Raw genomic sequence first — 26,445 nt, forward strand, 5'->3', positions numbered from 1 at the left:
AAGTGAAAAGGTTCCTCCAAGGCTAGGAAGATTAAAACAGAGCACAAACAAGAGAAGGTGAGGCTTTGTAGAGGAGCTAACTTCATGTTTGTTCTACAATATGAGCTCAGTGCTTGTTTTTACCTGATCACGAAAATACAAAGGTTCTTAGGTCTTGCTGTTTCATACCTACAAGACAGCACAAAGGGTGTCTTACAGTGATCTTTTTGGTCCTGTTTGCTATAATTCAAAGCACCGTATTCATATTTATATGTCCAGAAGACATAAAAGTACATCTTCACCCCAGTGAAAATGACAGAAAGGAGTGTATTTTGGGTATCTGCCTTGGGAGTATGCTTGAAGTGAGTTGCTTTGTTCTCCATGTGCTCTGAGACAGAACAGGTTGTTACACGGACCTTTGTACACTGGCTCCCCACCTCTCCCAGCAGTTTAGGAAGCTCGTGTTGCCTGGTCTGAAACACGCTTGAACTTGCATCTTGGTAAACAGGGCTAATTAAGTGCAGCATTGATGGGGGCCAGAGAGGAAGAATCAAGTGTGGTTTGTGTGGAGGATGCAATTAAGGAGGCTCTCTGAGCTGCTGTGGAGGGACAGCATTTGAGGGTAACTGTGTGCACAAGCACGCATGTGTGCACGTTCCCAAGTAATTGTCTCCGGGAGAGGAATGGCAGAAAGCTGACCAGAGTTCTGGCTAAACAGTTCCTGAGTCTGGTTAAGCTATTGCAGGTGGATGACTCACAAAAATAATGGTTTGTTTTCACAGTGTCAGTTATGTCTGCCCTGCTTCTTTAGCATGAGACAGGGAGTTGTTTTGAAGAGCATTGCAGGCTGGTTTTGTTCAGCTTCGTACCTGCAGCTGTTGGTTTTCCACATGCACAGGTTTTTTCAACACTGGTGGAGCTAAATGTTTTTCTTCTTAAATTAAGCATGTTCACAATTAAAAAGAAAAAAAAGTCCTCAATAAGCCAGGTTCCTGGTGGTTACAGATTTGCTGGAGGAAGGCCAGTGGGGCTCTCTGACTGAACATAAGAATTGGAAAGCATGAACACGTAAATCTAGAAATAGGAAATGCTGCTACTTGGCTACTACGGCTAGAACTGCTTTGTGAGCAGAGCCTGAGCACATAAATCAGCTGGTGACAGGTCTCTATATGAAAAATGGTTTTGGCTTGTAATCCACTACTACTTTCCACGAGTTACAGAGCAAATTTCAATTAGCGTTTGCATTTAGTTTGGTTGGCGGCTTTTTTTTGATGTTTGCTGGGTTAATTTGTGCTCTTCCCTTTTTCCAGTCTTCCTTCCATCTTACAGTGTGTGGTCCAGCTATTTCTCTGCGGTCCTACTGTTAGCTTTCTTGTTGTGCTACTTGCTGCTCAACCCCATAGGAAGGGGATTAGCCCCTCCACCTGTGCGCTATGTTGGCAACTGAAGCCACTTCTCTGGAGCACGGCAAGGAAGGGAAATCAGTATGGGATCAGTAACGGTGTCTGTAAACTCAGAAGTCAGCAAGGTCTCATGCTGCACCACTGTGACATTTCCATTGCTAAAAAGGGTTACCCAGAGTGGGCAAGAGCCCTTTTGGGCTCAGAAGAAAAGAGGTCTGTGTAAAATCACAATCTAGTTCTTATCAATCAACACATCTTTATTAATGGTTCTGTCTTCATGACAAGTTAGGTTTGTGGAGAGAGAAATGACTGTAGGAATCAGCACAGAATTACTTTTAAGTGGTGTTACTGAAAATGCCTAGAATCATTAATGAGTTTAATGAGTTTTCAGTGTAATGTGTTTATTAAAAAAAAATGACATTTTTTCTTTGCTGAGAGACAATAAGAATGGACAGCAGTACCTCTAATGTTGGATAGGCTCTTAATCAAAGGTAGAAAACATGTCAAGTAGAAAATAACTGCTTTGTTATTTTATATTTTGGTTTGTTTGTTTAGCTTTTGGGTTTGTTTTTTTTTTTTGTGATACCCTGATCACATTTGGCATCAGAAATCTCAACTGCTGTTTAAAAGTTTCCCCATAGAACTCAGAGAGAAATCATGAGAGTTCAGCAAAAATGAATGTATGAAAATGTTGAAATGTGTATTTGATGTGAGAACATTGGAAGCACATCCAGAAAGGAGAGATGCTGCTGCCTGAAATACTTGTCTTTGTAGAAGGGAGGTTTTATTGCTGCCCTGTTTTTCTGAATGTTCTCAAGGTTTTGAGATAAGTTTTGTGTTTTGTAATGCACAGTGGCAAAAAGCAGAGATGAACTATTCTGATGATAACATTTGATAGTTAACAGAGGCACATTATTTAATATCTTTACTTAGCAAATTTAATTGTTGCTGATGAAAATTGGGAAGTTAATACTTACATGACCAAGGGCAAACAACTTTGAACAAGCCCATTCCTGAAGTTTTTGATTTTAGCAGATACCTCAAGTCAGACAAAACTTCAAATGCATGGCTCGTGGCCGCCAGCTAGAAGTGTTTTGTTTTTCCTAAGGGTGCAAAGCAATTTCTTTTATGTTTTGGGCAGTGAGTCATGGCTGAAAAGCAGTAGTGCTTCTAAGCAGTAGTCAGTAGTGCTTCTAGAGGTAAATTGTGAGACAGTGATTTTGTGGACAATGGATGGAGGTCATGCACCCTTAGCTATCTGTGGGGATAGACTCTAGTTTGATGTTGTGGATTTACTCATAAAAGATTACTAAGCAGTTCATAAGGTTTATTTTGCTGATGTGTTTAACCTCCTCTGGAGTAATTGGTGACAAAGAGCTGTGAGTTTCCACAGCTTGATACTGGTTGCAGACAGAAAAGACTGTTGATGGATTTGATCTCATTGTAGGTGAGTCATGGGATTGTGCAATGAGCTGGTTAGGCCTGGTCTGGTTCAGCATGGTCTTCTGTTCCTCACCTGCAAAATGTGCACCTGCCTGGTCAGCCAGGTCGCCAGTGCTGCATCCTACAGTCGTGTGGGGTGTCCAGCCTCTCCATCAGACTAGTTCAGCATCTGTGCCATCAAGTTTGAGTCTGTGTGGTTTCTGATTTCTTGTTGCATTTAAGGTAAAATAAAAGTGCTTTGCCATCACTGCAAGCTCACCTGATAAAAACTCAGTGTCATGAAATTTTTTGCAATTGTTTTGTAAAACCCCAGGAAGGAAGGGAGGAAGGGAAGGGGTGTCAGCACATCCTGTAGTACAGTAGCTGTGGATCTGGAAGAGGAATCTAGTTCTCACCTGCTCTTCCAGGTGAAACGCTTGTGCCTGCACATAGCTGGCAGCAGCAGCCATTGAGTCAAGCTGCTTGCCCTGCAGGTCTGAAGTTGTTTCTTTCTGCGTGGGTGGGAATTTTATGCTCTGGGATAAGCATTCTGGCTGCACACGTGTGACTGCCTCTCTGTGGCACCCTCAGGACCAGAGGTAAGGGGCATTTCAGCATCTTAAGCTTCCACATGTGGGATTTCTCAGGTTGTGGTAACATCAGGATGCAAAGGCGTGGGGATTTGCACAGCTGATTCCAAGTCAGAGGTGGAAGAGTGTAGCGGATGTTTGGTGTGTCTTTGGAACTGCTCCCTCAGGGGGGCACCAGACCAGGAAAAGCATGGAAGTGCAAGTATTTCACAGTTCATGGGGCAGCTGGGCAATGACAAAGTTCCCTGGTGTCTCCTTCTTCAGAGGCATGGATTTTATATTGTGAAGGGTGTGGACTGCAGCTGGCTTCCCCAGTGGCTCTGCTTGTCTGCTGATAGTGTTGTAGATGGAAGATAAATTGCTCATCATTGCAGTCTGACAGCTGCCTAGAGAGCAGAGTAGAATTAATTCCTGAACTTCTTCCTTAACTATTTCATTCACCTGGGTGGATGTTCACTGCTGGATGTCTAACTCTTTACAGGAATGAGCAATAATAGAATTAGCTGCCGTGTTTGTTTCATATATGCTTAGCATCCTAAGATAACACAGCATGTGTGCTGTTTATCTCTCTCAGGAAAAAAATGTAGGTAGTTAAAAAAGCTGGAAATGCAGTCTTACTTTGTTTGGTAGAGGCTGTTACCTTGGACTGTGGCTTATCTCATTAACCAACCATGAAAACTGCAGTTTTGCATCTTTGCTCTTCATCAGGTAGATTACCATTCATATTATTTATCTACAGTTGTTCAGGGCAACAGTGGATAGGGTATTTGTGTATTTCTGGTGTAGTTACATAGGGCTGCTCTCTGATGACTGCAGTTTCTGGAGTTGGGTCTTTAAATGCATGTGTTGATGGACAACTGCACTGTAATTAAATAAGAAAATGCCCTTCTCATTCGGCAGGGGGGTTTGCTTACCTTGTATTGTGCCATTCAGTTACCTATTGAGGTGTTTATGCTGTGAATGTGCTGCGGTAACAACAGGCTGTTAGAAAAGCTGCTAGCAAAACAATAGCCTGAAATAAAGTACTTTCTGGGGGCCTTTCAAGGGTGGTTAGTAGACAGTTCCTGAGCTTTAAAAAAGTCTGCTCAGAGCTCCAGACAAGTTACAAAACATATTTTGTCTGGCAGTTGCGTGGATCAGTGAGTCAAAGGGTTATGAACAGTTAAAAAAATCCTTTCTGACCGAATTTGGGCCCTTGTTTTGGAAAAGCTGTTGAGAGAGTGTGAAGAAGGTAGGGTTTTTCCCAAGTCTCCATCACAGGAGTTTGAATCACTTAGATGAATCGGGTTTGGGATATGTATTTGTTGCCTCAAACCCATACTCCTCTATTTTGTTTTTCTACTGATAAGATTCATTAGTGGTTGGAAAAGGCAGCTTGGCTACTAATTTAGCATGCCCATAACTTTTCAGGAGGAAGAAGACTCGGGGTACAGAGTCCTGGGAGAGGGCCAGGGAGCTGCAGGCACCCCAGGCTGGGACCAGGTCTGAGCAAGAGCAGGCAAGAACCCACTGATAAGCTTGGGATCTCAGAGAGGTGCTCTGGCAAGGGCTGGAGTGCAGCCCAAATGTGCAGACTCCAAACAATGACTCCGTGGCCACCTTTGCTATTTTTAATAAAATTGTGGTGCTCTGTGAATGTATTAAAAGGAGACCCTGGAAAATGTTGTCATTTGAAATGTCTAATTTTAGGTTGTAATTTATTAGAGCTTTTTTCTGAAGATGAGACCAAATTTTTTTTCTAGGTGTCTTTTGTTTATTTAGTACCTTGAAAGAGAAGATTCTTTTATAAATGAGATGTTGTTGCTGTGTAAGGTTCTGGGGCAGATGCTGTATGTCGTCGTGTTGCTCTCATTGGAAAGCAAACATAAACAAGAGTTATAGCAATGTAAAATGCTGTGACTAACCTAACATACTCTATTACATACTGTTTAAGATATTATGCAGCCAAGCATGTTATCTTTCACTGAAAGATTGTTTACTACAATTTTATATTAGTAATCTCCAAGGGGTTGCTAAGTGTACATGGCAAATGGATTGCTTCTTGCAGTAATGTGAAGAAAATGGTAAAAAATTCTTGACAAAGTCTTCTGCTTCTTCAGCACTAAAGAAGTATTGTGAAAAAAAATCTGTGTATCCTTCTCATGTATTTCCTCTCTCCACTCTATACTTGTATGGGGAGGAGGACCAATGGAGACAACACCCAGTCTGAAAATCATGTTTATTTTGTTTTCCTCTATTTAATTGCTGATGGCTTTAAAAGTAAGAGAACTGTCAGGTCTTACGTTTTCATGTTTTTCCCTTTCCATTTAACCAGCTGCATAGCTGAGCTATATTTTCCTTCATATTAGATAGAGGTTTTTTACTCTTCTGCTCCAAGTAGACACAATGTCTTCTTCCATGGTGCTGTGAAGTTGACCATGTAGGTGACCTCTGCTTTTTAATTTGCTAGCAAAACAAACTTTGTGTGAGCATATTCAAGCGCACATTTGTTTTCTGATTATGGTTTACTTTCTTAAAAAAGCAGCATGAGCCTTTTAGAAAAGTATTTTAAGTATAAATGTCCTTGTCTTGGCTGATGCAATAGCTAAAGGGGAGCTGAAAGAGCTGTTTGGAAACCACCTGTGTATCTGTGGGTAGCAGGACTGCCAGATTTACAGACCACTTGGCCAATTTACAGACCAAAATGAGATACTTTGTGTATGTTAGGCATATGAACGAAGCATGCAACCAAGTTAATTTCCCCAAACTGGAAGCTGATGTTACAGTGAACATATTTCTTTGCTTCAGCATTCTTAGGTTTGCTTTTTAATTCTGTGAATTAGCATCAATACACGTGGGAGGACATTTTCTTTGGATCCTGCATTAAATTATTCTGAAGAGGCCCTGACAGCGAGAGGAGTTGAATGTCTGTCTCCTCATCTATCCTCTTAATGGGCCTCGCACTGTGTATTTTTGCACCTATTTGAAGCAGTGATATAAGTTTTCCAATTACTGCTCGAGCTCTTTGACGGTGCCGATGAGCAGTTATGCAACATGTCTGAGTTGCTTCCTTTTTCCCAAGAGTGAGAAAGGACTGACAGAACAAGTATTGGCTTCTTCGTGCAAGTTAACTCTTAAACTGAAATTTGGAGCTCATGCTGTGGATACTTTGAACAAGTCCCTGATTAATAAAGATGAGAGGTTACAGCTGTTAGAGAAAGCATGGGTGCTAGCACAGTGTCAGGAGAGCTGGAGTTTGTTCTGGTTGTTCTGAAAAGTGGAGTACAAGTTCATGTAGCATTTTTGGTTTTCGTCCATGGTAGGAAGCAGTGACATTTTATTTATTTAAGGTTAATCAGCCCAAATGGCGCTGATTGTTCTAGTGTAGGGGTTAAACAAATACATAAACCCTTGTGTGGGCTTGTTACTCTGCTACTTAAGTGCCCCAGTGATCTGTCTTACTGGCCTCCAGCGTTTGTTTTTCCTTCAGGGACATCCACCATGCCTATGCTGCCCTTTCAACAGGGAGCAGCTTTGCCAGATTTATCAGCAGATGCATCTCCAAATGAGTTGTCTGTGTCTGGTAGGAGGCTGGGGGTGAACTGCCAGCAAAGAGCTGCCAGGGCTGGGTCTGTATACCGCGATCGAAGGATGACTCAAAGCCATGCAGCTGTGGTGCTTAATTACATTGTCCTTCCACCTATGCTCTTTCCTGCAATAATGATACCTGTCTTGTGGCTGGTCCTTTCTGAAGAAAAGTTAGGCTAGGGTTCCCTTCTCTTCTCTCTTTGGGGGTTTGTCCTCTTGGGGAAAAGCAAGAGTGGTAATTAAAATCATGGAAGTTGTCCATCTCTCGAGGAAGGCTCTCCTTCCAATGCAAGTTGGCTAGCAAGCTCTGGCTGAGCCAGCTGTACCCGTTCTGGGAAGTTTCCATTTCTGTTTGCCACCTGCCCCCTTGGCAGAGGTTGTGGCTCCCTTCTTGGTGGGTTGGTGGCACAGACATGGCAATGGCACCTACATCAGGTGCTGGAGAACCGATCTGGTGTGTGTGCAGATGGTGGGAGCCCCTCAGCCTGGCTGGGCCACCTGAGCAGCTGGGTGGCTTTGGAAGTGCCCTGCAGTGTGATGGAATTGGGGGGGAGCGGGCTCAGCCTCTCTGGCTTAGCTGTGTTACGCTGCCTTAGGTGGGTTACACGGCTGCATCCTAAGACTGTATTTTGGCACGTACATGGAGGCTTTTCACTTGTAATTGATTTCCCTCACTTTCTTGCCTGTTTTGTGCAAGTGTGACCTAGAATGTGGAGTGCCAAGTCTGATGCAGTGCTCCTTGCTTAGCAAGCAGGTTTATGTATTATTTCAGGGTGTTAATTTAGTTACCTTTTTTTAAAATTAGGAGATTTTTCATCTTGGATTGAATGATTTAAATTTCCTGCTGCTTACCAGTGATCTAGTGGATGTAGCTGGGTCTTGGAAGAGAGCAGTTTATATGCATAAAAGAGGAGGTAGATTCTGTTTCTAATGCTGGATCATGCTCAAATATTTCTGTGTGAATATGTGGTTAGGAAAAAAAAGGCACCATGTATTTATGTGACTGTTATAAAGCTTGATGTGTTCCTCTTTAGTTCCCGAATTGTGTGTAGCTATTACCACTCCCACTGCCATCTTTTTTAATTTATAACAAGGGTAAGACAGAGGTGACTGTTGAACTCTAGACTTCCTTTAGTGTGTGTATTATATAGATTTGCTGACTGTATTTTGATAACAAAATTGATTTCTGAAGCACTACCAGAAAGGTACCTGTTTTATGAGTTCTGGACATAGCATTGATAATAATTTTTAGTTAGTTTGTTTGGGTCTTCTAAATACATTAGCTTTTAAGTCTTATCCTTTCCTTCATACTTTTCAGAGGACCTCATTTGTTTGTAGTTTCAAAAGGTTTCTCTCTTCTCCAGGAATCAGCAAATTAAACACAAATCAGTATGAATTTTTTGCTTCTCTAAAACTAAAACTGTTGGTTACCTTGTATTTGTAGTCTCTCTGCATTAGTGTGTTGGAAGGGACCAGAAAATACTTGAATCACTGCTCCATTATCATTATAAAAGCAGTACTAGCTGTACATACACAGGAGTAAATGCACTGCAAGGGATGGTATTTCAAACTAACAATCTGGAATAGAACAGCGCTGTCTCATTTAAAGTGTGGTTCTGCAGCCATCTACACATTTGCTAATGAAAAGGGGTGGGTTTATGACAACAGAGTGAATTTAGAGAATGAAAGCATGTTCCATGGTAAAAGTGACCTGGAAAGAAATATTTTCACACAGTTTTATGTTACCACTGTTTTTCATTCATTACACATACACACATCCCCGACTAAGATGTTTTTTTGTCTTGTTTGTTGGTTTCAGAAGCTTCCTGGCTTTCACTAAGAATTATTTAGTGTCCTAGATCTGCCAATTATGAGCTTCTCAAGCTATGGGCAAAGGAGCAGAGGGACAGACCTCCAGGCAGAAACATGGTGCAAATAGCACTGAAGCAGATGCAGACAAAAGGGCAGGCTGTGCATTTGATAAGAATTCAGTGTTCTAGAATTGCAACATAGGCATATGAAAGGTGACAAATTTAGCCCAGGGTAAACTTGCCTTTGGGAGAGAGCTCAGTCCCTAGTTGTTGTCAGGTGTTCACAGCTTTTAAATCAGGACTGCTTGACTTGGCACAGATTAACCCTTTTGTGAACCTCTATCCTCGATCTTGGCACCCCCCATGCATCTGAGTTTCTCTGGTCATGTTATCTGATTGCACTTGCGCTACGGGGAAACCAGAACTTGAAGGTAGGTATGGTGCGTTTCTCCTGGACTTCCAAGCCTTTGGTGATCCAGGATCAGACCATGGATGCTGGATGTCTGGGGATGGCAGACACTCTTAAGTTTACCTGAATTCAATAGCCAAAATCCAGCACGTCTTGCATGAGGTGCATGTCAGGAAGCGTAGCATGTCTCAAGCATGTTGACTGAGCATGAGCAGAGCCAGTAGAGCAGCCCAGGCTTTCCAGATGCATTCAGCTTGCTGTAAGTGTAATCTCTCTTGTTTCTACATAGAACAAATCTACAGAAACACAGCTGAAGAGGTTGCTCAGCCTCAGCCTAGTTTTTCTTCTTACCAGTCCTTCCCCAGAATGTTGGCATGTTGCCAGCAAGTAACAACTTCAGGGAGTATAAATAAAAATCACTGTCCTTAACAATGAAGATTTTTGTGTGATACTGAAGTCTTTGCAAGGATTTTGCAGCCTACTGGAAGCAGAAGTGTGGCGAAAACTAGGAATTGATTGAAGAGGAAAATTATTATGTTAATCCTTAAACTGAATTGCCTTGCCATTTGTCACTTCTGTAGTGTTTCTACTTTGTATTAAATACTCTTCCTGGTTTGATTGCAGGGAAGTATCCATTTCATGTGCCCCTCGTCAGGAGTGATGCCGTCTCAGGAGAGCTAATGCTTCTCCCTGTGTGATTGTGTCTTACATCTGCATTTGGTGACCCCACATTTTTTAGCTGTTGTTGCACTGGCTCTGTTCAGGGCTCCTTGAAGCCTGTGGGCTATAGGCTTTGACCCCCTTGGAAAGGAGCATTATTGAGTACCAGTGTTTCCTGACAGCTGTGATTCCCTCATCATTTGTTTATAGTGATATGATTGCTACAGCCAGGGTCAGATCACGTATTGTGAACCCTGAGGAGCTTGTGTTTTTTCTAGTTAATTTACCAGGCTCCAGAAACTTCATGGAATTGATTGATTTTTACCACAAGTGAGTCAATGATGTACTTTGAAAGCTGTTACATTTCTTCATGTTGCTGCAGGAAAGTGAAACTGCCCCCTCTCTCCCACCCACTTTTGCATATTTGAAAGCAGAATTTCTCAGACTTTCTATTAGCAACGGCAACAGGTGCATAGCTTCTTGAAACTGCTCTAGGCATCAGATTGAGAGGAGCTGAGGTTACAGGCTTGATGCTGATATTGTTGGAAACACTGTGGTCTTTATCATGCGAAGAGTGGGAATAGATATATTATTTTAAAACACTGGTATTTGGCATCTTTTCTTGTAGGAGTTGTATCTACTTGTTTCTGTCACCTGCATTTTTAGATTAGGGCCTTAACTACATGTCTGTGTATGTTAACAGCTTCTAGGGTAGGAGAGACCTCATTAAAAATGTTCTTTATGGTCATGATGATGCGATTGTTTGAGGCAAAAAGCCAGATTTTGCTTTTTCTGTTAAACCTATTAGGTACTGAGCACTCTTGCTTTTTTAGCTTGAGCAAAGCAGTGTCTCCTGGAGCTTCGTTACTCAGCCTGGAGTACATGTCAATAGAGCATCCCGTTGTTTCCACTTCCCTTGACTCTACTTTCGGAGATATCTATACTTGAAGACAGAAAATCTCTTAAATTCACATCCAATTTATGATCAAGGGGGAGGTAGTGGCCTTTTCAGAACTGGTGTGAGCTCTGCCATGCAACTGAGTTTGAAAAGTCATTCCATCCACACGCTGATGTGGATGCTTTCTGCTCCTTGTCTTCATTTCTTGGTCAGAAATGCTAGGATTTAAGGAAGGGGAGGAGAAGGCATCTGTATCTAGCCTGCAAGAACATAAGAAATGATGATCTAGACAAATTGAGTGATTTCAGGACCCTGACACAGAAGACATGGAAGATAAAGGTTTTTTCAGAGTTGCATTTGTGGATGGGAGGTTTTGAGTTTTGATGGCTGTGCTTTACCGACATCATTAATGTTCTCATCTGAATGATGAAGTTAATTATCCAGCAGTACAAGTGTTTGTGTGTGGGCAGGGTTCAAATCTTCCATATATCTGATAGTCTGTTGGGTAAAATTTTATGCAAACCTGCTAACAAGAGACTGATCATTTATTTATGGCGTGTTTGGGAACTTAGCCGTGTAATTCAAAATCTTTACAGTGATTTCTTTAAAACTTCTAATTTTAGTTGTACAAAACTCCTGTGTTGATGTAAGTATCAAAACTCAGCAAAAGGAGAAGAAAACATTCAGAACTTCAAGCAATGAAAGATCTTGAGAAGAGGTGATAAACAAAAAGTGTGTAGAAAAATTGTGATGTCACACATTAATCAGCTATTTAGGCAGCACAGCTGAATGACATTTTTCTTTCTGACTTCTGTGAGAATACCAGCAAAACTGACTGAACCCAGGCGAATTAACTGAAGTAGTTGATGATTGATGTATAACTCCAGCGATAGTTAATCAATGTTAATGTGAATTTATGCTAAGGATGATAATCACAATAGAAGCAAATTTAGTTAAACTGGTGTGTGTATATTAATGCCATACTTTATAACTGGCGTAAACTTAAAATGGCACTTGCAAGCCTTGTTCTTACAAACTAAGCTTAGATGGACTGTGGTGGTTTAAAACCTGGCTGGAAAATTAAACCCACTCAAACTGCTCTGTTTCCCCTGCCCTTCTGATAATGGTGGATCACTACAAGAGATGATGAGTTGGAATAACAATTTACTGAAAATCGCAATAACCACAATAATATCAATAGCAGAGTGAGAGGGTATTTTGCACACAGAATGATATTTTCACCAAGAAACACCCCCCAGGTGGCACTTGCTGTGGCCTCCAGCAAAGGATCAGCCCTACTGTGGCTGTCCTGTGTGGTGGTGGCGACACAGTCCCGGTGTAGGGCAGCTCTCCAGCGTGGAGGTGGCAACACAGTCCTGGCACAGGGCAGTGTGGTCTGGACCTTCTTCCCCAGAGCCGGGCAAAAACCGCATGCTTCCACTTTCTGGCACCAGTGTCTTCCTGCCAAAACCACAGCCCCAGCAATAATGTCCATGCTATGAGATTAAAGCAGTGCTAGAAACTCCATCCCCCTTTTTCCCTCTGTATGCAGGACACTGAATATAACATCACATATAGATGTTGCCCTAAGTATTAGAATCCCCTAATTAGAAGTTAGAAGGTTACAAGAAAAGATAACAGTAGCAACTGCAAATACAATAACTAATGTTTGGTTTTGGTTTTACAGATTAAAAAAACCCCAACACTAACAAAAAACCCACTCACCAACATAAAGAATCAAAGAAACCACAACTTTTTACAAAAAGGAAAAGAAATGGCAATAGCTTCTTGAGGTGGTTCAACATGATTGTAGCATGGGTTTTGTCTCACATTGGCTTTGAAGCTCTGATGATAACATGTTTGGGTTAAAGTCTCTTTGTAGCAGACTACTAAAGGCCTTTGGGGCTTTGTTTTACTTAGGTACTGTCTAGCTTAAGAAGATTTTTTTAAAAAAAGACACAAATGTGTGTGCAAACACTGTGTCAAGGGTCATAAAGGTAGAGCAATGATGAGATACAGCATAAAAAACTTCTGTGTTACGTTGCATTTCAGCTGAAGGCTTCCCTGTGGATCTCTAGGGGTAGGTGAGCAAGTGGGTTTTCAGCCATGCTATTGAATAGGTTGAGATAATAGTTGTGGGGGGTCCCGTGCTTCGAAGGCATTCTGTTTTCTTAAAGCTCTATGTGTTTTCTCTCTGTTTTGATCATCAGCTGGACTGTGTTGATGGCAAGAGCAGAATGGTGCTTGGGAAGATGGAAGCCTAGAAAAGGCATGCTGTAACCTGCATCTGTGCTGCAGTCAGGATACGTGCTGACCTGTCTTATTCAAGGGAGCTTGACATTTCCTTAAAGCAGGGTGACTTACAATAGTGTGGACTTGGGTCTAGCCTGAAGGACCTGCCTGTGGGCTGGGGAAGCTGTCAGGCAGTTGGCTTGCCTGGAGCACCATGTCCCTGTGCCCCAATGCTGCTGGTATCTGGGCCATATTGCTGCTAGGGTGACCTTGGTTTGTCACGGTCACACATTCGGCTGCAGCTGCCTTGGGCTGTGCTGGACCCTGCCGGGGGTTCAGTGCTGGTGGCACTTGCAGCTTAGCCTGTGGGGACTGTGGTCTCCTCACAGTGCAAATTGTGGCCCTGTGACGCCATGTTTTCCATGTTAGAAATTTCTTTAAAAACAAAACATTGATCTCAGTTATATGGTCTCAGTTATAGTTTTTGAATCTGTGTTCTGTCTATACAGGATGATTCTTAGGGTGTGTAACAAGACTGATCACTTGGGATTGGAGCATGGGCTGCAGGAAGCAGGGTCTGTCAGCTCCTGAGGTTGGGGATTGTGCCACCAGCTGCCAGGAGCTGCCCAGCCTGGCCAGTGCTGCTGCAGCTCACGCTGCTCTGTGAGCTCCCTGGGCCTTGGTACCCCAGCAAAGGGCTCTGGAGAGCAGGTTGGCTTGGCCAGTGGAAGAGCTTCAGCTGTTCCAGAGCAGACTGGGGAAGGGCTTGTCTGTAGTAAGCAAAGGCTTGGCTGCCTGGAGAATGAGGAGAGAGTTGCCAGCAAACCTACCATCTGAAAAAGAGCAAAGGCCATATCATTCTCAGGGTTACTTTCCGTTTTGGCAGACTATGCTATAGCTCCACAGAGAAAATTAAGATAGCTCACACATCGAAGAGCTTGTAAATCATTACTCTAGATAAAATTATAAAGCCCAGGAGGATCTGGTTCACTCTACACTTGTGTAGCTTGCTCTGACAAGTAGAGTAAGTTGTAAGTTCACAACTTAGAAGTAGTAAAGTAGTGAAATAACCTTTTAAAAGCTCTCTTCCTCTCCCTAAGACTCTTGTGTTCTGAAATGAGCAATAGTTAAGTAGCATCAAGCATGTGGATCAGTGCTTATAAAAGCAAAATTCACACACAAAACTGTTCTGAGAAATTGTTTGACTTAGAAGACTTTTGTATCAGAATCTTGTGAAGGCATTCTGGGTAAGTAAGCTTTTTTTTTTCTCAAATTTTCAGAGGTATAGGTAGTTAAAAAACTACTGAAATATTTTGTATATCTAGGAGTTACTTGATACTGAGTGTTGGATACCAAGTTGCAGCAGTTGTTATACTTAACTCCTAAGTTTGAGGAGCGGAATCATTTATTGGTTTTTGCATTCAGTGAATTGTAATTTCTTTCTTTTTAAGCGTGTTTTCTGACTTTGTTTGTTTTCCATTTGGCTGTTAGAAATTGATGTTGTTCTCAGATAAATGGGGATGTTGATATTACGTGCATTTTTCCAGGGTAATATAAGAAACTGCATAAGTAACACATATGCAATATTACAGCCAATATTAGTGTGATACACTCAAGAATCTTCACAAAGACAGATATTATGAAAATGGCTTTTTTTTTTTACTGAATAGGAGCATATTAATTTTTAATAATTAACAGCATTAGATAATTGACATCATAAGACTTTCAAAAATCAGCAGAAAGAAAAATAGCCCTCCATCAATGGTTACTTAGTGGGTTTTGCCCAGCTCATGCAGCCTGCACTTCTTAGGTCGACAAGATAGTGTGCATTTGGAGAGTGGGGGAGACTGCCAGGTACTTTTTTGCAGCATGTTGGAGGCAGAATTGCTTTCCTGGAATGTGGCAATTCCTGAATTTCTGACTAAGGGGAAGCCAGATGCAGTCAGCTGTGCCACTGCCTGAAGCTGGCCTGGTTGCTGTGTTTCCTGCCTGTTAGATACAGAGTGGGAGCAGGGAGGGGACTTCGTCAGGTGCAGAGTTTCCTGAGAAAGAAACGCATCCAGCATCATGCACCACCTGCATGACAAGAAAGTGGGAACAGCATTCACACCTCACTTATATAGCTGTCCTGGCTGTAAGAGTAAAGTGCATGACAGAGAACCTTTTGTGAGTTTTCTCCAGGAGATGGTAGCTACTCATCAGCTGAATGGGTGAGTGGGTGGTTGGCCCTGGGTAAGCCATCAGGGGATGCCTCAGTCATCTTCAGCTCCCACTACCTAAATAATAAAGTATATGGGAAAGCTCCATTCTGGGAGGAGCCTCCCTTTCACTACCTGTTTCATGCAGAGATAGCAGTGGGCAAGTCCCTTTCAGCCTTGCTTTCTTGAGCAGGGACAGGGGAATAGTTTGTTACCGTTTTGCCATTTCTGGAAGGTGTTGAGCTCTGAAAGAAAAGATTCTTTAGCAGAGGAGAAATGTGATACATTAGAAATAAAATAGCTGTTAAAGAGATCATATGAAATGTAACACATTAGGACAAAATATCTGAGTTTGTGGGCTGTGAGTACAGTGGTGGCTTTTAAGGATTTTTAAATGGCCAAGTAGCTGGTTTCAGCACTCAAGCACCATCCATCCCTCTCTTGAAAGATTGATGGTCTTAAAATATCCAAGTATATAAAGATTAAGTCTTGCAGTGTATCTCAGGTGATCAGGGATGAAGTGGCTGTCATAGTCTTTTTAGTTCCAGCAGATACTTCGTATTTTACAGATGATAGAGATGGAAAAGGGGTACCGTGGGAAAGCAGGAGGAAGAAAAGGAAATCAAGAATACATCTGAGGACAGCAATGAGGTTCCTGTAGTAGTAGTGTAGAGGAGAAGATCTTTAATCCCCTCTGGATCTAGCGGCAAAGAGGGTTTTGTCTTGCACTTACAGCAATGGTTTCTTTGGGAAAGAACTGCCTTGGCTTGGGGGTTTTTATGATTCTCTGCCCATTGGTGTGTGTTTGTGTTTCAATTTGTGCTGTGGAGAGTACACAAAAGACTTAATTCTACACATTTATTAAGCTGATTTCTTTCTCTGGCCCTTAGCTCTTGGGGCTATCCAAGGTCAATTTTTTTTGAAACTGTGGTTTATGGGAGTGGCTATTGAGGAAAACTGTTGCACTGGGCTTATTTAATTTATTTGAATATTAAGTGTAGCTAAGTGCATCACACTTCGATAATTGAATCTTTATTTAATTGTTAGTAGCTAAAAGCAAATAAGAATGTCTGTAGAAGAATTTCTTATAAAGTGCTTGTGTTGTGGATCAAATTGCATTTCCTCTGAACCTGAAGTATTTGTTTTGTTTCCTGGTCTTTAAAGTTCTTCATTATGGTTGCTGTGACACACTTAGAAAGAGAGCAATCCCATCACTAAGGATCACTGCAAAATGTTTAATCTGGCATTTCTAAGTGATGAAATTAAGATAAGAATAAAAGCACTGTAATAGCAAAATCTATTTACAGCTACTTCTGCATAGAGACAGCGTCATTTGCAGCACACCAGAGTGCTTCCAGTTTTAACTGCTGTGTGTAAACACAGAAAGAAGCTGTGTAGGAAGAGGGAAGGTGTATGGATGTTCCTTATTATTAACACCACAGACAGGTAATGGGAGTTGTTTTTTTTTATAAAGGGTGCCTGTACGATCTTTTTGTGACAGAGAAAAGTAGTACAAGGATGTAAAAAATTGTTGCACAGAAAATGCTGGAGCCCAGGGTGTTTTGAATTACAAATCAGCAGAATGTTTTCAACCTGCTTTTTAACCATGTATTGGGGGTCTAGAACATTGCAAAAGGCAAAAACCTGGGGAAGGCCCCTGCTGAGGCACATTGTAACCTGAATTTCAGCACTGAATCTGTGTAATGGCTATATACAGATAAGAGAGAAAGCAGGGAAGAAAGTGAAATAAAGGTCACTTTATTGTTACCCCTCATTGATGAGTTACAAGTGAAGGTATGTGGTTGAGCCGGCTCCCCTCCTCTGCCTCGGCTGGGATCAGCCCTGGCTGTGTCCAGTGCCACGGAGAGGACTTTGAGTTGTTGAAGTGCAGCTGCTGATTCCCATTTTTATGCTCAAAGCAGACTTAAGTAACATGGTAGGTGGGTCTTCTGGTATTTAGTGTTTTACAGCATTATGGCTTTTTGTTGTTGGGAATTGTGGTGTGGTGGTGAGCAGGATGACAAGGAAGCTTTGCACTGTGTTGGCTCTATGTTGGACATCTCTCACAATGCCATGAAACTCTGTTCCATGACTGACTGGTTGCTAGAACAAGGGGGCCCTGTATGCGCAGGCAGTAGGTGGCTGCCCCTCCACAAGCAGCTCTGTGGTTAATAGCCTAAGATACAAAACCTTTGAATGTAAAGTCTGTAAATCAGAACAGTCCCAGACTGGGATTGGTGTCCCAGTCACCACCACTGGTGACCACATTCCAAGCTGCTTCAGAGATGGGGCTTGGCAGTTGGAGTGTCCATGGGTCCTGTCGCTGCCGTAGGTGAGGTCTGGCCAAAGGTGAGCATGTCTCAGTTTCTTCTGAAATCCCACCTTTACTAAAATAGCTGTGTGGTTTGCTTGCTGCAGATAGGGGTACGCAGCAAGTGTTCATGTTTGTTCTTCACAGGTGTTAAAGATGAACAGTTTGATTCACGTGCCTTTTAGAAACTGTTCACAGGGATAGGACACTGTCTGTAGGTGGGAGTGGTAGTGTTGCTAGAGCTGTTGGAACAAATTTAGTTATGTCTGGAAATTTTATCTTAATTTGCTGATAAACCTCCAAGCTATGTTGTTTCTTCTTAAAAATCAGAATTAGGACCCTTTTACTCCAAGCTCTTTCAAGCTTTACCACTTCATCTTGCCTTTTTGTTTTAGGCAAATCTTTTGGTGTCCATGCCTTAGTTGTTACTAATTCTAAAACAAGGATACTTTTTTCTTACTTGTCTTCTAGGCAGGATTTGTTCATTGCTGCCTCTGAAGTAGAAGTTTCTCTGCAGATTTGAACAGCTTCCCAGGAGCTAAATAAGCATTTCTGTTAATGGGTCCCTTGACTCAGACTAAAAGGGAAACGTGTGTGAAGCACTCCGTTGTGCCATCTTGTGGTGTCCCCTGCCTTGTTCCCTACAGTAATGTGAAAGGTGCATCTCTTCTCTAAACACAGACAAGAATTCAAGCCTGCTCTCATAACAGAGCAGGCTTGAGTTTTTGAAGTAGTGTGGTGGCAATAAGGACCAGTGGAAAGCTGTGATCTGCACAGCATTCCCGTGGCAGGCTCACTCTCTGTCCACGGCTCCAGTAAGGGGGCCTTGTTGAGGAAGCAGTGGTTGACTTGAGGAATGATCATAGAAAAACATGCAGCAGAGCAGCCCTTCATAGGGATGGCTGAGGTGGTTACTTGTGCTGCAGAGCTTACCCCTGTCTTGGGCAGGAGAGAATTGTAGTGATGCAAGCAGCAGCTCCCCTTACCGTGTTTCGGTCTTTGGCTGGCCGCACAGGCACCGGTGACTGAGGCGAGCCTGGGAATGTGTTCAACTTGGCTAAGGGTCAGCTCAGGGAGGGAGAAAGTCTGTTTTTGGTGTGTGAACTGAAATGCACTAACCCTTTCCTAACAGTTTCCTTCTTTTTCTTCAGCAGCTAAAGACTTGCTTTAGTATTGGTGTATAAATAAGGGGACATTTGGAATAGGAGTGAATAAGGGTCCATCAATGGTTTTATCATAGATGGCACTTCAAAAGTTGAGACCACATGATCAGAGTCAAATTTAACAGTGAGGGCTGTGTGGGTGAAGGTGGTGGTGCTGCAAGCCCTCAGGTTGGGGCTGAGCTGGGCTTTTTCACTGGTGTCAGCGTTCTGCAGAGAAACCCACCATATGCCAAGCGATGCCACCATCTCAGATGATGCTGCATACATGTTCCTGTTGTGCCTGAGCGAATCAGCCCTCCAAAAAGCCCTCTAGGATGTCAGCTGGCCTCTTTGTGCAGGGAGACTCAGTGCTTTTAGCAGGAACTGCCTCTCTCATACCCAGCTCTAATATCTCTGACACAGCGCTGAAAGGGGCCTTTTATCTAATCGAACTCCAGTTGCTTCAGGATGAAGCATTTACAACATCAGGCATGCAACCCGGGAAGTGAACGGTCGATCCTACAGGGACTGAGGGAGGCTGGATGCTCTAACATGTATTGATTCATCTGTGTTTCAACAAAACAAAAACTGTATTAGTGCTGCTGCTTTACCTCACATTATTGTGTGTACATTAGATATTGAGTCAGCAGTAGCAATGGAAAGCTTATCATAAAGAACTGATAGAGGTGGAAGCTCTAAAATGACGGTGTTTTGGATAATAATGGTAATGAATAATGAGAAAAATGGGGATGGTATAACTAAGGTGTGTACAGAAAAGTGACTTCTGGATTCAAGGCATTCTCAAGATGGTGGCTATCATAAGAATGTGATAAGAAAAAAGAACACTTGTTAAAAATGCTTCTTTCCTCAAGTAAATTATAATGGGAGAGGCTGAATCAATTTAGACGCTGACAAAATGGCAGATGCCAGGGGCTAAGGAAACTACGGTGGAAGGAAAGGTATGGAAAGCATGTGTTAAGAAGTAAAATTGCAGCAGTTCATCAAAAAATGTAACAGTTCATCAAAAAAAGTACGAAGTTTGTGGTTGTGTTTGATTTTGGGTTTTTTTTTTAAAGTTTCTGTGCCAATCAGTTCCCAGCAAGGGAAAAATATTTGGTTAATCATCTTTATTTTGAGATTTCAGCAGAAGGAAGTTTCAAAACATCTGTGGTAGTGAGTGGTGGGAGCATCATGCAACTTCCCAGGCCCATGATGTGCTGAGGTGGTTTCATTTTATTCATATCATGTCACATAGCCCAAGTATGCTCACAGTATTTTCCAGAACTCTTTATTCCTGAGCATTTTAAAAAGGGTAGTGGTGTTTTTTAGATTTTCATTTCCCTATGGATTTGAAACTGCTTTAAGTGTAGATAAGGTAGCTTTAGTTGCTGTGGTTTGTCTGGCAAAATAGATGCAATTAGCAGGGAGCTTGTTTCTCTAGTGATCTTCCCAGGAGTGACTGCCAGGTAGGATGGCTGAGTTAACCCAGTGCAGCCCTGTTAATTTAACTTACAGTGCTAAAATGGGTAATAAAAGGCTAGAATTTGACAGTAAATGGCAAAATGCATCTTTATATTTGTTATATTGATATGCCCATGGAGGATCTATGTTATTTACTGAAACGTATTATGTATTCTGGTAAACAGAAGATGACCTTGTAGGCCATGAGTCTTTGGAGATAATAATTTGCAGGATATGTTTTTGGTGAATGTTTCCAAATTTTGTTTCATGTACATTCTGAGCAGCGTAGGGAGCATTACAGAATTTGGAATGATAAAAACATTAAGAAATCATCAACTTGAGTATGTGTGTGTGAGTAGGAGTCATTTAAAATTCAAATCATAGTCCTATTTTATGCTTTAAAAAAGGCAAAGTAGCAAGACAGACCAAAGCTGCTGTTAACTAAATATAATTCTCTTTTATCGTCCTTTCCATGGAGCAACAGCCAGGTTGTGTACCCTGTATAAAATTTGCCTGGATGTGCTCGCTGCCTTCACATCAGTCATTTCCAAATCTTTTGGCTTACAGGTGTGTTAAAGCATGAATTAACTCCTGAGCCACTTTCTTTACCCTGCATGTGTTTATCTTTTGATGGGATCTTTTAACTTTATTAATGATTGAGTGCTACTGGCAACCAAACAAAACGGTTATGGAGGGAGTGGGTTGTGATGCATTAAGCTGAACAGGTGAGATCATTTTGTTATCAAATGATAAGTGGATTATACACTGTGCTCAGCTGACATTTCTGACAGGTTGTGAGCCAGGGAGCTCTTTGTTCCAGTTATCCCTGGAGTTAGGGTGTCTGCTGCTCTGAGCCTCTGGGTTTCCAAGTGACTTTGACCATGAGACTTCTGTGCTCAAGGTTTACCTGGGTGCAAGATGAGTATAACAGTGGCAGAACCGTCTTGGTGAGATGCCTGAGGATTGCTTGAGAGTAAGGGTGGCTGCTTCTGCTTTTTGGTTTCTTTGTATGAGGAAATCAAACACCCCAGGAAATCTAGAATCTGCCTGTTCATGAAAAACAGCACTCCTGGATGCTTCTGAAAGCCCTAGACAATTGTGCAATCACACACATACTCATTATTCTTGTCAGAGGAATGCACAGAGGCCTGGCTCTTCCTTCACAAAAATAACTTGTGTCTTAAGAGGAGGCTTCAACTGTCAGTGTGAAAACACCTCCAGTGCCTCTGCCTTTGGCACCAGCATCACATTTCTCAAGGGAAGGACTGGAGTAGTACATGTTTTTGAGCAGACTGCAATACATGTTCTGTTGCCCTTGCAAGCACTAACAACCATGCAGAACCCTATTGTCAGAGACATGGGCGAGCAGTACCCTCAGAACCATTATTTGTTTATGCGCTGCAGCCTTATCGAGGAAAAGGAAGTAATTGAAAACAAACCATTTGTGTTTCACAGCTCATCCAGCAAGTCTTGGGCTGAGCTGGGGTACAGGCTACCCTGTTGCTAAACGTGAGCAAAAATGGTGATGTTATAATGCAGATGTTGCAATAAAATTTTGAAAGTATTAGAAAAAAACAATCAGAAAGCAGTAAACTGAAGTGGATCCTTTCAAAGGTCACGGTGTGTACTTGCATATTTTAATAGCTAAATTGTGATAAATGGCAAGCCTCATCTCAGCCAATTCTGTCATTGTAAAAAAAACAACTTTAAGAAATAATAAATCTAGTCCTGTTGTTGTCAAGATGAGTCCATTAATTTTGTAGTAATAATTGACCTTCTTTTCAATTGATTTTATGTAAAAATCAAACTCTTACTTGTTTGTGACAGTCTTAACTGTGAAAAGTGTAGAAATTTGTGTTACTGGATTAGAAACTTCAGGTGTTTTTGTTTGTTGTGTTTTGTCTTTTTTCATTTGGTTGGGTTTTTTTTGGTTTTTTTTTTTGTACCATCTTATTGCTCAAGAGTAGCCCTTTACCTGCTGAGTGGGGAGTATGGTCTTGCAGCAGGCCTCTTCTTTGTACATAAATGCATCTTAAGTTAAATGGGTTTTTCTTAAGCTCTGTTGGTTTTAGCAAGATCACTTTGGGAGCATTGATATGTCTGCCACAAGAATATGCACTGCCATGTGCTCTATTGGAACATTCTTTTCCAACATAATTTTGTTAGGGCCTTCTGGTTACCTGGTTTACATTTAAGTTTGTTGCTTGGACTGCTCATGTGTACTGTAGTCATGTTAAATCGACCCTTTCTAGGCTCATAAAGTAGCTTGAACCCTTATATGCCAGCAAATATTTCAAAATAAGACTGTGACATGATTCTCCTGTAATGAGCTGTCCCACTGTGGTGACATACACAGAGCACTCGTACCTCTAGTGCTGTTGGCCACTAGAACAAGTGGCCAACAGAAGGTAAAAAATTTACTAGAAGGTAAAAATGGGAAGCAGTTCTTCAGAAAGTTTCCCTTCCCCTGACTGTCTCCCTTGGGCATCTGTGGTGTAGTGACCAGAAGCTGCTCTGCCTGTGATACTGGAGAGGTTTCTTTGGTGTTGCCAGTGCAGGGAGGATGCCTGATGACCTGCCCCTCTTCAGACGTGGGCATCTTGTGGATGGGTTCACAGGTAAGAGTGGCACTCCTGCTGATGTTGTAGCTATTTTGTGAGCACAGGGTGTGATCTTACCCAGAGGCTCCCAGGAGAGTGGTGTTAACCTACTGCACCTACTGTGTGTGGCTGCCCTGAGGAGGTGGGTGAGGGAGGGAAGAGATCAAGGTTTTATTACTGTGAGAGAAAGCTGCTGCTAGGCCGGGGAAACTATGGCTGAGCAGTGGAAAAACCCCTTGGGGTAGGCCCTGCCCTTTTCTCTTCATGGACTCTCTTCATTTCTCTTCTGAGCTATGGAAGAGATGCTTGGGCTAGGTGTAGCTGGGAGGAGAGCATGAGAGGCTGTCTCTCCCCTGTACATGAGCAAGGAAATGAAGCAGCTTTGTGTGACAGGGCCAGCCTGTCATAAGGGGGCTTCAGTGAAGGGTTGAGCCTTTAGGAGGCACGAGTTATTCTGCAGCAGTTTGGCTCTACACCAGTGGTAACCGGAGCACTGGGTCTCATGATATCAAGCCTGAAATAATCTGCTAATATTCAACAGTGGTACAGTACTGGTGCTCTTAGGATTTAGCAAGATGTTACTCAGCTGAGGAGCTGAAGCTGAAATCCTGTCCCTGAAGTGTTCAAACAGTGTTCAGAGTTGGATGCTGGGTTACATCCTCAGCCTGCTTCCTCCTCTCCAAGCGAGGAACACATTTTGTGCCAACCTGGTCGCTTGATCGTGGGTACCAAGCAGGGCTGAGTTCAGGAGGTGCTAGCTGTGTAAAGAGCTCTGTGTGTGTTCTGGGATTTTGATGCAAGTATCTTTCTTTTTTTTTTCTTTTTAATCTGGAAAAAGATGCAGCCAAGAGCAGATAATTCTGTGGGTAAATCAACAAACAGTACTGTAGTTTTGCAAGATGAGTCATTCCTTTTGCAAAGAGTAAAATCTGTGAGTGGGATGTGCTACCAGAGATTGGAGTGATATGATATAGAATCATTACATTTTGATTGGCAATAGCTTCCAAAATACTAGTTTTGTTGTGCTTTCTCCCCAGAATCACTGGTCTCACTAGTCTAACTGCATTTTTTCCATTGCCTTTGCTGGAGAAGAAATTCAGGTGCTATGAATGAGAAATCTTTGCATTCTTACTTTAGAAATGCCCCAGATGTGTCTAAAACTCCCCCATTTGCTTACAGTCTCTTATATTGCTAATAATATCATGATAATCTTGTATAATCTTTTACATTTAAATGCATCCTATGTTCCTGGTTGGACTTCTCATCCTTGCTTCTTTTTAAAATATCACTAAGATTTCTGTTATATGATCTTGAGAGACTGGTTAAATAGATTTCTTCAGTTCACTGGTGTGTTAACTAGCTTGTAGCTGATCAGATTGCAGCAGTCTCTTCAGTGTGTTCTACTGGATCTGATCCCAGTTTTGCTTCCTTCAGTGTATGACAGCAGAGGGAATCTACACTCACTCTGCTAGAGGCTTTTCCCCTCTGGTTTCAGGGTTTTCCTGGAAAATAATCTTTTATAATGTTAAATGTTTCTTACAAATTCTGTTCTTTTTTTTGTTTTTTCAATAGGTGTTGGCATCATGTCGGGCATTTCTTTTAACATCTCGGATTCCCACCAAGGTAAAATCACTGTGTTTCTGTAAATGCTCTGGGGTAACAAATGAAAGTTACAGAAACTAAGTAGCAAAAAATTAGCATATTTTAGTTATACTTGTTCATCTGTTAAAAAAAAATAGGTAATTGAGGAATGGTGTGTTGCATGATTTTGAGTTAGAATGGTGCTTCTATTAGTATATGCCTTAAATTAATTTTTCAGTACATATATATTTATTAATCCACACTCCTGTTCAGAGGATTTTTAACTTCTAGAAATGCAGGTGGCTGAAGAGTTGCATTGTAAACTCCAACTTGTGAGAGGAGCCTGATGAATTTTACAGAAGGACAGTTTATGTGCAAACAAGCTGATGGCATTATTCCCTCTAGTGTTTGTAGTGTCAAATAGGATTATGTTTGATTTGGAGGCAGAAACTCTGAGTTTTATTAAATTCTGCTGTTTTCTAGTGATTTTTGCTGTTCATTTTGAAAAGCAGTTTGGCAATTTGCCTCACCAATGCCAGTGAATTATTTTTTCTGTGCCTGTGACAATTAGTAATGATTGTTGTAGAAGAGAAAGATGATTTCCACATGAATAAAAGTAACTGATGTGAAAGAACATCTCTTGTCCAGCTTGGAATCAGTGAATGGGAATTTGGCACATGTCCTATTTTGTTGTATTTAACATGTGTGTGCCTAAGTGTATGTGTGTATATCTATCTATCTGTCTGTCTGTCTATCTATCTATCTATCCACTTTATAGCAGAATCCATAAATGGAACTATTGATACCAAATTTTCAGTTATGGTCACTGGTAAATGCGACCATCTTTAGCCATAATTTGAAGATGCTGACGGGGAGGTAGGATGAACAGCAGCTTGAATTTTTGTTGATATTCATGTTCCTCACTCGATCACCCTGTCCCTGCAGCACAGGTATCTCCAGTTGGTTGTCTGTTGGTGTTTGAATCACTGCAGTTCTCAGCCAGGGATTTTTAAGACAGGGTTTGGTGACTGCTTGCCTGGAAAGATAGATCCAGTTGAACAGCTCAGACATCAGTGCAATGGCAATATGATAGACAGGTGGTAATCATGATCTTGTTAAACAATAGCAAAGCCATTATAAATCATCAAAAAGCTCTTGAAGGCTGAGGCTTGGAGTATTAAGTGATAACTCTGTTCAGCTGAGTGTTTCAGACAATTCTCAGAACTCATTAAATAGATTTGCACAGTTGAAAAACTTGGGTTTGTTTTCATTAAAATTTAAAATATGTATTCTGTACTAGTAGAAATGCAATTTTGGCGATAGCAAATAGAAGGAAGATGATGAGAAGCTGTGCTTAGGATTTATGTAAAAATTAAACTTTTTATGTCTGAACAATTATTATGATGGTTGAAAATGCATTTCTAGCAGGGTTAGTGAAACTTAGTAACTTTTCTAATGTCTGTAGTATTTTCAATAGCTGCTCAGAAGCTTTCTGAGCCCAAGAACTTCCCTGTAACTGCCAGGCAGTAACTCCTCCAAAGACAGCCAAGAACATTCAGTAAAGACACGTTATTTCTCTGAGGACATCTAACAAAACTGAGTATGCCTAGAGATGGCCAGCTCCGAGTAACTAACTGCTGCATTCAATTCCAAGATTTACTTTTGTTTGAGATGCATCTACTAAACAAGGATCAAAGTTAAAAAGAATTAATGTTGGTTAACTACAGTAGCAACTCACACTATTATCCTTAGAGCAAAGATATAACAATGGCCACTTCTAAACTTCCAATCAGTCATTCTCACTAATAGAGGTGGACTGATTTGGACTGAAGGACAGTACTTAAAGCTTGCTACTTCTTACTACAGTCTATATAAAATGGAATTGCAACATTGGTAAATGCTGGATGTGTCATCAAGCCCACAAATAAGCATATAAAATATTTGTAGGAATGTAGTTCAGATCTGTGCATGTGTTTCTAGTGCAACTTTCATTAAGTTTTGGTTGAAAAAACTGAGAACTGTGAAATTAGCTGTCCGGGTAACTGAAAGGTTCCTAAATGAGAGGCACACATAGCTTTTTAAGAGGATTTTAAAAACATATAATTTTGGGTAATAAATGAGATTATGCCTTTTAAAACCTTGTAAAAATTATTCTTAGTTTGAGGTAGATGATGTTTAGAA

The 26,445-nt window shown here is 41.5% G+C and overlaps 1 protein-coding gene across 2 annotated transcripts in view; it reads left to right on the top strand.

Moving 5' to 3' along the window:
* CARMIL1 (capping protein regulator and myosin 1 linker 1) overlaps positions 1–26,445 on the top strand; it is a 192,895-nt gene that overhangs the window by 55,995 nt on the left and 110,455 nt on the right. For both annotated transcript variants that reach the window (XM_014257166.2, XM_014257158.2), the window contains exon 3: positions 24,256–24,306. In XM_014257166.2, coding sequence (XP_014112641.1) covers positions 24,256–24,306 — 51 coding nt within the window. The remainder of the gene's footprint in view (positions 1–24,255; positions 24,307–26,445) is intronic.

The sequence above is a fragment of the Pseudopodoces humilis genome, chromosome 1 (genome assembly GCF_049639895.1).
Source record: "Pseudopodoces humilis isolate 2021_Gansu_Grassland_sample_001 chromosome 1, ASM4963989v1, whole genome shotgun sequence".
NCBI classification, from domain to species: domain Eukaryota; kingdom Metazoa; phylum Chordata; class Aves; order Passeriformes; family Paridae; genus Pseudopodoces; species Pseudopodoces humilis.